Raw genomic sequence first — 9,735 nt, 5'->3', positions numbered from 1 at the left:
CTCAGAGAGTTGGGTAATTAAAACAGTCACCCTTATTCACTCAGAAATATACATACATCTTTGAAAAAGTGAAGACGCTTCACCAAAAAAGAAAGGCATTGAAATTCTCATATGCTAATGTAAATTTACAGATGAAAACGTAGAAATAATTATAGTAATCTAAATAGAAATGCAATGCATCTCACAATAGCAGGGGAGACTGACCAGGTGCCCCTTCTCAGCCTGCTGTTCAGGTGCTAACTCCTGGTGGGCAACTTCAGGACTCCTTGCCCCTTGTGTGATTCGGACCAGACAGCCTTTCAAATAGAGCACTATCCTATGTAAAACAGGACACATGGCTGCCCTATACATATGAATGGAGTATCATTGCCAGGTTTAAATTGGCTTTTTGTCCTAGGTTTCCATTTCTGCCTCAGTTTGATCAAAAGATGTATGTTATTTGCATCTATAAAACATCATCACCTGTAATGTACAGCATATGTTTAAAAGACTGAGCAAACAATAACATGGCATTTATTTTTTTTTAAAAAATGGGTGACATGACATGGGTTGTGTGAAAGGAAAAACAGGCTTAATATATGAAAAGGTATTTCTACAATTTACCAACAGAGTTCAGCTGACCTATTACAATCTGAATCCTCTGCAAAGGGTCTTCAAGAGATATTTTGAAAGTTGTGCTCCACATGAATATGAAAATAATAATAATAATAGGCTATACCATATGTTCTTAGGGTTATTGGCCCATTTGGGAATTAGACCTCGGCTGTTCTTCGTATCACCCCCTGCCCCTTAACTTTGCGGGAGAATGGATTTGTCCCAGCCTGAAAATAAAAGAACTTCTAGGCTTCAAGGGAGTTGATAACTCTTTATTATAAGAATGAAACATTGTAACAAGATGTTAGATCAGTTATTGAAACTAACATTTGGATAAGGTTTCACTTGATTTGATTTTTGTACCATAACAGTTGATTGTGGGGGTGGGGGTGGGGGGCAAAACCCATGGAAAATGGCATCCCTTAGTTTTTATACACTCTTGTGGTTAGAATAATGAATGTCAGACACAAACAGTGCCAGGTGCATATATGTAGGAAAACATGCTTGCCATGGGAGTACAAAAATAAAATTTATTTGTTAAATTACACATAAATATAAGGTACAAATGTATTTTTAAAATACAGTTAAAGATAATCACACTTGCATTGTGTACATATGAAAATACAGTCTTTTAATATTCAACATACACAGACACATTTATGATAAATGTAACTAATTGGCAATGCCAGTTCTTTTCATTCTGGGTTCCCATCTCTGTTTTCCATAAATATGGAAAATTAATATGCTATGAAACAAAACTCTCTAGTTCTGTCGGACATCTTGTAGCAGCTTGTTGATTTCTGCCACCAGCTCGCTAGCATCCATTAGTTCATGTTTACCGTCACTGAGGTGGTTAAGCACATTGTCAAAGTCATCTTCTTCATAATTCTCTGGGATTTCCTCCATGGCTGGCAGCCATTTAGAAGATGGCTGGGCCCCTGAATGAGTCCCCAAAGGAAGCCCAGTGTTGTTTGCAGGGTTTTGGAAGTGTGTGCTGGCTGCCCAAGCTGCCACCCCTTGTGGATAGCTTACAGTCTTGGCAGGCAAATGTCCTTTCCTGCGCTCTAGCGAGCTGGAGGGATCCATTTCGTTGCATTCCGTGTAGGCATCTAATGAAGGAGGCAAAAGGCGCTGGAAAACACTGTTCATTTCTGACAGCAGGGATGAGGTGCACATGTCACCTGCTTCGTCCTCGCTCTGACTTTCTTTGCCAAAAGTTGAAAAGCTCTTTTTCTTTTCAGTCGTCTCAACGGCTTGAGCATCCTCTTCCAGTACCTGCTGTTGTGGTGGTTGAGTTTGCTGTGGCTGAAATTCCTCCCCAGGAATAAACATATTACTTCTGTAATCAGAAGATGGAGAAGGCAGAGGTGGCATCCAGCACTGGTCGGAATGTCCCAAGACTCTGCATTCTTCTGTGCATAGTCTCATTGCTGTCAGCAAAATGAAAACAAGAAGTTAATATTCATTAAGTTTCCATGCACTAGTCACAGTGTCACTTTTCACTTCATAATGTAGTGGTAGTGGTTTGAATAGAAGACACATAGTTTATGACTTTAGGGATGAGGAACCCGCATGGCCAGAGATGAGCTGTAATCCAACAAGAACTGAATGACCAGAAGTTCTCCATCCCTTCTATAAACACTTATATGGAAATAATTCCTATTAAACTAAGTAGGGCTTACATCTGAGTACAGAATTGCCCCATCAGTGAATGTGTGTACTATCCTCTTCCACAACACTTTAACATAACCATCCAGGTATTTAAAGCCTCATGTAAGTGATTGTAATGGGGATATGCTATTGGCCCTCTCTCCTCCATTGTGCCCCCATTGCCAGGTCTAATTCCTCCAAACACTGGAGGATATTTTACCTTGTGGATTCCCACCCCATTTTTGTTGTAATTTGCTTTGGATGTTATGCTATGAAACAGCACATGGATTTGCAAAAAAACAAACAAAAAGCAGAATTAGAAGACTTGACAAAATGATTAATATGTGAATGAGCATTGTAACATCAACTTCCTGAGTCACTATATTCTAGTGCCAGTGAATTTCACAGACTGACTTAAGTTTCTTCCCATTTTAATCAACTTAATAGAGATGGCTAAATAAATGTAGCCTATATACCTTCAAATCCATCCCGAGTTCATGTATGTGATTAAATTTTACACATGCAATTGTATTCTTTGCACTTAAACATATTTATAATCTTCTAGCTTTGTGCTTCCTTATATTGGTTCTTGGAAGAAGTTGAGATGGCTATGGTCAAGTTACTATCGGTGTATTGGTAAGCTGCAAAAAGCCTGTATGTTTAGAGAACTGAAATGCTCCAAACATAGACAGGTTTGGTAACTGAGTAAAGATTTACAGCCTAAGATTACACAGATTCCATCCAATTGTTCAAAAAAGGTTCTCATTTACATTAGTTTGTGTTGAAGGACAACAACAACAAAAAGATTTTGGCATTCCTGTAGTTACTGGAAAATACTTTTGCTCTGAGGTACGTTTGTGGACATTTTGTTTGGCAGAAAGCCCAATACAAATTGTACAACTCCTCCTGTCTCTACATAGTATCAACAATTATATACATGGCTACAACAGTCATCAAAGGACTAACTTGAACTCCTTAATTTAAATGGGCATTCTCTTAGCATGACTATAATTGGATGTCACCTAATGTTTGGTGCATTGATAATTGGTGGACATTCTTCTGCAAAAAAATTAATAATCTGCTGCTATATCAGCATAATGCACATATCTATAGAAGGTTGGGAAACTCCTATGTGTGTGATGGCCTAATTTGTGTTAGTTATTTTAGAATGACCTAATAGCAAATGTTTAAAAAATATTTCTGTTAATTAATACTCTCCATTGTTTAATATCTGAAGAACACAATGAATAATGAGTATACATTGGCTCTCATTTACCACTACAGAATCAAACAGCTCAAGAAAAGTTGTTCTGTGACATAGTATTTAGAAGGATAAAGATGTATTGGCCCATGGAGATAGGTTGATCTGTTAGGAGACAACTTCTTATGAACTACCCATTCATCTAGTACAGTACTGTCTACACTGACCAGGAATAGCTCCCCAGGGTCTCAGGCAGTGGTCTTCCCCCATACCTGCTACCTGATCCCTTTTTCAAGCTGAAAATACATAGAACTATTGTTCCTCCCATACGAATGCAGCCTAAGGATACCCAAACTTGTGTCATTATGTTGCATTCCTATGCACATTGACTTAAGGTCTTACTTCCCATGCAACAAAAGGCTATGCATGATTACTCAGAAGATAGGTAAGTATGTATAGGATTCCAGCGTTGGCAACAGGACCTGCTTCTAAGTACACATGCATACCTCTACCAAAGGCATTATGGGCTTTGAAGAAGCACGCACTCAGGACAAAATGGAGAAATGAGCTAAGAGGAAGACATGTTTGGCAAATCCTCACTGTGATCAACTTCCACCCAGAAACCTATGTCCCCACTGTGGAAGGATGTATGGATCCAGAATTGGCCTCCACTTATGGACACACTGTTAAAACCATATTCATGGAGATAATCTTACTCAGCTATGAGTGATAGCCAAATAAGAAAGAAGAAACATGGATATAATTTCCCTATAAGACTACAACTCCCATCAGCCTTAGCTAGCGTGGCCATGATGGTGGTTGCAGTCAAACATCTGGAAGGCTACAGATTCCCCATCCCTGTTATAAAAGAAACTGTTCATTAGGTTGCAACATGGTAGACTATTTGGAATTAATGTTGGGAGTACAAGGATAGAAGGGTCCCCTAGTAAGGTTTAAGGATTTTAGACCACTGTACATAGCCAGTTGTGGACGGCATGGTGAGGCAGGGCAGCTGCTACTTAATGGGAAGTAGAGGAGTAAGTCAGTGATGAGGTTGGTGTGGTGCAAATGCACAGCCAGACTACCAGTTTGTCTCCATTTGTGTGCTTGCACCATGTTGACTTTGATGTGATTGACCAGAGGTCAAGTGGGCTATGCCACCCCCCTATGCCATCCACTATGGCACATAACAATAAAAATTCAGTAACAGACACCCAGTGTGAGTTTACAAATGGCAGGCTGGAACACCAATCACCATTCTAACAACTGTGGTAACTGCATACATTTTCCCCTAAATATGTGCTTTCCTAGTTTTTCAGAGAACTGAGTCTCATATAGCCTTTCCTTTTGAATATATTTCTCTAAAGGCATTTTGAACACAAAATCTGGAGCACCCATGCATTGAATACCGCCATCCTCAAAAATAGATATCAAATTGTCATTCATTCTGTTTTTTAATGCAACCATGAAATTGGCTCCACCCATTATAAAAGGCAAGAGTTACCCACTTTGAGCCAACTCATCAGACTGCAAGTGATACTAGTTGTGGTGTTTGTGGCCATTGAACTTGGACAAGTGTGCAGCACTTTGGGTTTACGAGGTGCCATGCTGCACTTGAGCATGAATTGGGCTATAGGTATTGCTATGTAGAGAAGGAAACAGGTTTATTTTAAAGCATGAAAGTTAAAGAGATTGTTTTTCGTCATTGTGAACTTGTCTCAGTGTGACTGGCAGGGAGCACTGTAAATAAACTGTTCAACTTTCATTGCATTCTTACCTGCAGGAATTCTCCCATCTGTAAGGAAAAGGTCACTGAATCCTTCTCCAAGAAGTCTGTCAATTGGAGAATCTCTCCCCAAATCATAATCGCTGTCTCCTGCTTCACTGTCACCACGGCCACTGTCTTTCAAGCTGAACTTATCCATATCTTGAAGGGCGTACCTGTGATAAAACAGAAGTGACATGTGGATTGAGTTATGCTCTATTGGCTTATGTGCTGGGCACTCTCCTCAAGTAAAACTGCTTTCAACATTGATCTGAGTAAAACCCTCACCTGTAGCTTCTGGAATATTTGTTTCCTCTAAAACTTGGCCTTGGCTGATACTGGCCTTGATGAAGCATTGAGAGAAGTTGAGAGACCTGTAAAGAAAAAACACAAAAGACCGATTCCTGAAAAATAATGCCCAAATATCTCCCTAGGAGAAAACATGTGTTTAAAAAATTATTATTTACTACTACTACTACTACTACTACTATTAAAACTTCAGCTGTTTAAAAATAATCATTTAGAACCTCTTCATGATGCAAAGACATAAGACAATACAGCCAAAGTAGAAGACAATTGGAAATATCTAATGGCACTTTACCAATACAATTTAGTCCTGCTTTTATTAGCCTGACAATGCCAAATAATTAAAGATGTGATCTTCAGTCTAGTCAAGCTAAAGTATTTGGATGTGAATGGATTTAGCTCCATTGAAGTTAGTGGGCCTAGAAAATCAGCTTACATCCAAGTGTTTTGAGCTATGGCTCAGGGCCTTAAAACATATTCATTAACAGATTTGCATGCACAGTTGACACAAGCTGTTAAAGCAGCTGTAGTTAGAATTGCAGCACCATTGGTAATACATGCCCTCATTGTTTTGTATCATTTGTATATGTAAATACACTATGGAATGTGTTCAAATAGAGAGGCAAAGAACATGCAAGTTTAGCATACTTTATTAGAAGCATTTGCAGGAAATGTTCCAAATAAAGCTTGAAACCTTGATTAACAACAATAATAATGCCATTAAGAGTAACTCTGTTTTAATGTTTATTTGGCATTGCAGTGTAGCAAGGGGCTGTGTAGCATTTCATGATTCACATAAAAGTCACACACATAGAGAGAAACAAACTCAAACACACAAAGGGCCATTTTACACATTACATATTTCCAACACAGAAACAAATACAGTGTAACAATCAATTTCAAAATCATGCACTGTGTGCAAAGATGTAGTGTTACTGGGAAGCTGCTGCCAACCATGGCTTCCCAGTCCAAACAGAAAGAGATTGAGAATACAAGGGTGTGCAGTTTATCATACATGACAGTTGGCACACTGGTTGCAACTGCATTCTGAAATAATGAATCTGTTAAATGGCCATAGGGGTGCCTGCTTGCATTTGTGAGTGATTACTGGTCCATGCAGCACAGTAAGTGAGCTTACCTCAACAGCAGGTGTAGCATGAGTGAGCTCAAGGGAGAAATTCTCAGGTACGTGATTTGATGAGATGGTCACCAGACTGTTTAGAGACTGGTGACTGTGGTGGCTTTGGCGACTGCTCATCTGCCCTCTTTCTAGTGTTGGAGATGATGAAGGTGAAGCTTTATGGTGTGACCTGATTGGCAAAGTACCATTAACAGTAGGCACTAGTGTAATGTCCCCTTTGTGGATCTGTCTTGATGGCCTTTTGGGGTGATGCTGGTATGTGGACTCTGCTACGCGACAGTTATAGGATCTGGTGTCCTTTTTCTCACGATTGCACCTTGTAGCAAAGACAACCATGATAACTAGCAAAACAGCACATATTGCCCCTAAGGATATAATTGTGATCATGGAAACATCTAGAGAAGGTTGGCTAATGTACGTAGCTTCTGTAGCTGAAGGCAGATAAACATATTTAACAACACTGCATTTCAGAAGTGCTTTGGTACTGAGCTGAGGACTTCCTTTGTCCTGAACCACCACTGAAAGTTCCCATTCTGTTGATTTGGCAGATTCAATGCTAGCATTGAGATAGATGTCACATGTCTGTGCGTCCATTATGAAGAGGTGGTCTTCACTACTACTTGCTAATGAACAGCTGAGTTCTGAGTTCATCCCTGAGTCTTTGTCTATGGCTCTTATCCTAGTGACAGGGTAATTGATTTCAGCTTCTTTGGGGATTGAAATCTTTGCTGTATTGTTGTGCAGTACTGGCTCTATAATCCAGGGGGCGTTGTCATTTTCATCAATGATAGTGAGCACAACTGTTGTATTGCTGGCAAGTTGCTGGCTCCCTCCATCTCTAGCCTGAACCACAAAGGCAATTTGGTTTACTTCTTCATGATCAAAAGTTCTAAGTGCATAGATGGCTCCATTGGAAGGATCAATGGTCACATAGGTAGTTATGGAGCTTCCCAAAATAAAGCTCTCCAAGATAGTGTATGTCACCTGCCCATTATCTCCTAGATCTGGATCTGTGGCTGTAACAGAGGTGATATATGCACCTGGAGAGTTATTTTCCAGAATTACAATTTCATATCTGTTGGTCTGGAACTGAGGTGGGTTGTCATTTTCATCAATGATCTGGACAGTAAAGTGTTTCACTGTGGAGAGACTTGGGGTCCCCCTGTCTTCTGCTATGACAGTCAAGCTATATTCAGATCGCTTTTCTCGATCCAGAGTAGTATTTGTTAAGATGAAATAGTTGTTTTCATAGGTCTTTTGGAGTTTAAAGTGACCATGCCCATGGAGCTTGCACACCACCTCTCCATTCAACCCAGAATCTTTGTCTTGCACTCTCACCAGGGCCACAAAAGTCTCTACCGAAGCCTTCTCAGAAATGTAAGCAATTTCCTCCTTCCCAGGAGACATCAGGTTTAAATTGATATCTGGCTTGTTGTCGTTCACGTCCACAACCTTGATGATAATCTTGCAGTGAGCTGGGATAGAATTGGGACCCAGATCTTGAGCCTGGGCATCAATTTCATAGGATTTGGTGGTTTCATAGTCCACTGGCTTGAGAAGGGTCAGCTGCCCCCTCTCAGAGTCCATCTTAAAAGTCTCGATGATCTTGGAAGACACGTGGCTACTGAAAGAATAGACAACTTTCCCATTCGCCCCCTCATCCGGATCAGTCGCGTTGAGGTCGATGAGCAAAGTCCCAACTCGCGAGTTCTCCAGCAGCTGGATGATGTAGGTCTGCTGCTCGAAAACGGGGCTGTTGTCATTGGAATCGGAAATGCTGATCTTCAGGATGGAAGACCCACTGCGCTGAGGCACCCCGTTGTCCGAGGCGGTCAGCTGGAGTTCGTAGCTCGATTTCAGCTCCCGGTCCAGCTCACTCACTACGATCAGCTCGGCATATTTGGCCCCGTCGGTCCTCGTGCGCACTTCGATGGTGAAGAAGTCGTTGGCCGACAGCGAGTACGTGTACAGGGAATTGTCCCCGACGTCCGGGTCGAAAGCGCTGTCCAGAGGGATCCGGGTGCCCACAGCGGCGCTCTCGGAGATCTCGAGGGGGATGAGCGCTCGGGAGAACTGCGGCGAGTTGTCGTTAATATCCAGCACCTCCACCTCGATGTGGAAAAGCTGGAGGTGCTCGGTGGGCAGCGTGATCACGTCGAACTCGATGGAGCAGTTCAAGTTCTTCTGGCATAGTTGCTCGCGGTCGATCTTGGCGCCGATGCTGATCTCGCCGTTATCCTCGCGGACCTTCAGCAAGGGAGAGTTGCCCCTCTGCATGGCTCGGAAGCGTACGGAGGAAGGGTTGGGCAGCCGGTACAAAACGTCTGCCACGTCTTCCGAGAGCCGCGCGATGACCGAGCCCACCCTCTGCTCCTCGTAGATCCGGTATTTCAAAGTCTTGCCCGCGGCGCCTCCCCAGCAAGCCGCCACCGTCGCCAGGGCGAGCAGGGCGGCCAAGTGCGTCTTGCCGGCGTTCAGCCTCGGCATCGCGAAAGCCTTTCCTTCCCCACAAGTTCGCAAAGCGCTTCTCTCAACTTCTGCTCGATGTCTCCGCATGCATTTGCCTTCCCCACCCCACTCCCCACGCCCCCAAAAACTGTACCAAAAAAAGAAGCAGCAGCAAGAGTCCTTCTGCAACCCAGCACCGTTCCGATATCCTCTCCGAGCTCAGAAAAGTTGCTTACATGCATGCAGATGGTGGCGGGACTCCCTTATACATCCTGGAGGCGAGCCGGCTGGATTGTGCTGCTGCGCTCTCGTCCAGGAGGGTTGGCACATCAGAGCTTTTATTCCTCTTCCTTCTCCTCCTCCTTCTCCTGCCTCTGCAGTTTACTCTCCGCCGAGTGCGTATGGAGGAAGGAACTGACGCTGGCTCGGCGCTGGGCTCTTTCCCCCGAAGAGATCCTCTTTCCTTTTCCCTGCTCGGCTGCCGACTAAGCAGCCTCGATTGCTGACTCTCGTCTAAAAATCTGGGGAACTTCACTCCAACTCAGACAAAGCTTTTTGCCCGGCTGCATGTGTTGAATTGCTTCCAGCCAATCAGTGGGCTTCCAAATCAAAGGACAGTGAAGTCACACA

The 9,735-nt window shown here is 42.6% G+C and overlaps 1 protein-coding gene across 1 annotated transcript; it reads right to left on the bottom strand.

Annotated features, from left to right (window-relative positions):
* Positions 1-850: 850 nt before the first annotated feature.
* Positions 851-9,238, bottom strand: PCDH18 (protocadherin 18). Its single transcript, XM_033159792.1, has 4 exons — positions 6,655-9,238; positions 5,499-5,584; positions 5,223-5,386; positions 851-2,024 (listed from the first exon to the last, which is right to left on the bottom strand). The coding sequence occupies exons 1-4, from the start codon at positions 9,211-9,213 to the stop codon at positions 1,357-1,359; spliced, it is 3,477 nt and encodes a 1,158-aa protein (XP_033015683.1). The 5' UTR covers positions 9,214-9,238; the 3' UTR covers positions 851-1,356.
* Positions 9,239-9,735: the final 497 nt, after the last annotated feature.

The sequence above is a fragment of the Lacerta agilis genome, chromosome 9, assembly GCF_009819535.1.
Source record: "Lacerta agilis isolate rLacAgi1 chromosome 9, rLacAgi1.pri, whole genome shotgun sequence".
In the NCBI taxonomy this organism is placed as follows: domain Eukaryota; kingdom Metazoa; phylum Chordata; class Lepidosauria; order Squamata; family Lacertidae; genus Lacerta; species Lacerta agilis.
The sequence above is the reverse complement of the archived record's forward strand: the minus strand, read 5'-3'. Positions and strand labels throughout refer to the sequence as shown.

Excerpts from the sequence above, each read along its gene's own strand:
- PCDH18 (XM_033159792.1), bottom strand. The coding sequence starts at position 9,213 with ATGCGGAGACATCGAGCAGAAGTTGAGAGAAGCGCTTTGCGAACTTGT. Across the intron at positions 5,387-5,498 it reads AAATATTCCAGAAGCTACAG|GTACGCCCTTCAAGATATGG; the intron begins GTGAGGGTTTTA and ends GTTTTATCACAG. Across the intron at positions 2,025-5,222 it reads AGATGGGAGAATTCCTGCAG|CAATGAGACTATGCACAGAA; the intron begins GTAAGAATGCAA and ends TTTTGCTGACAG.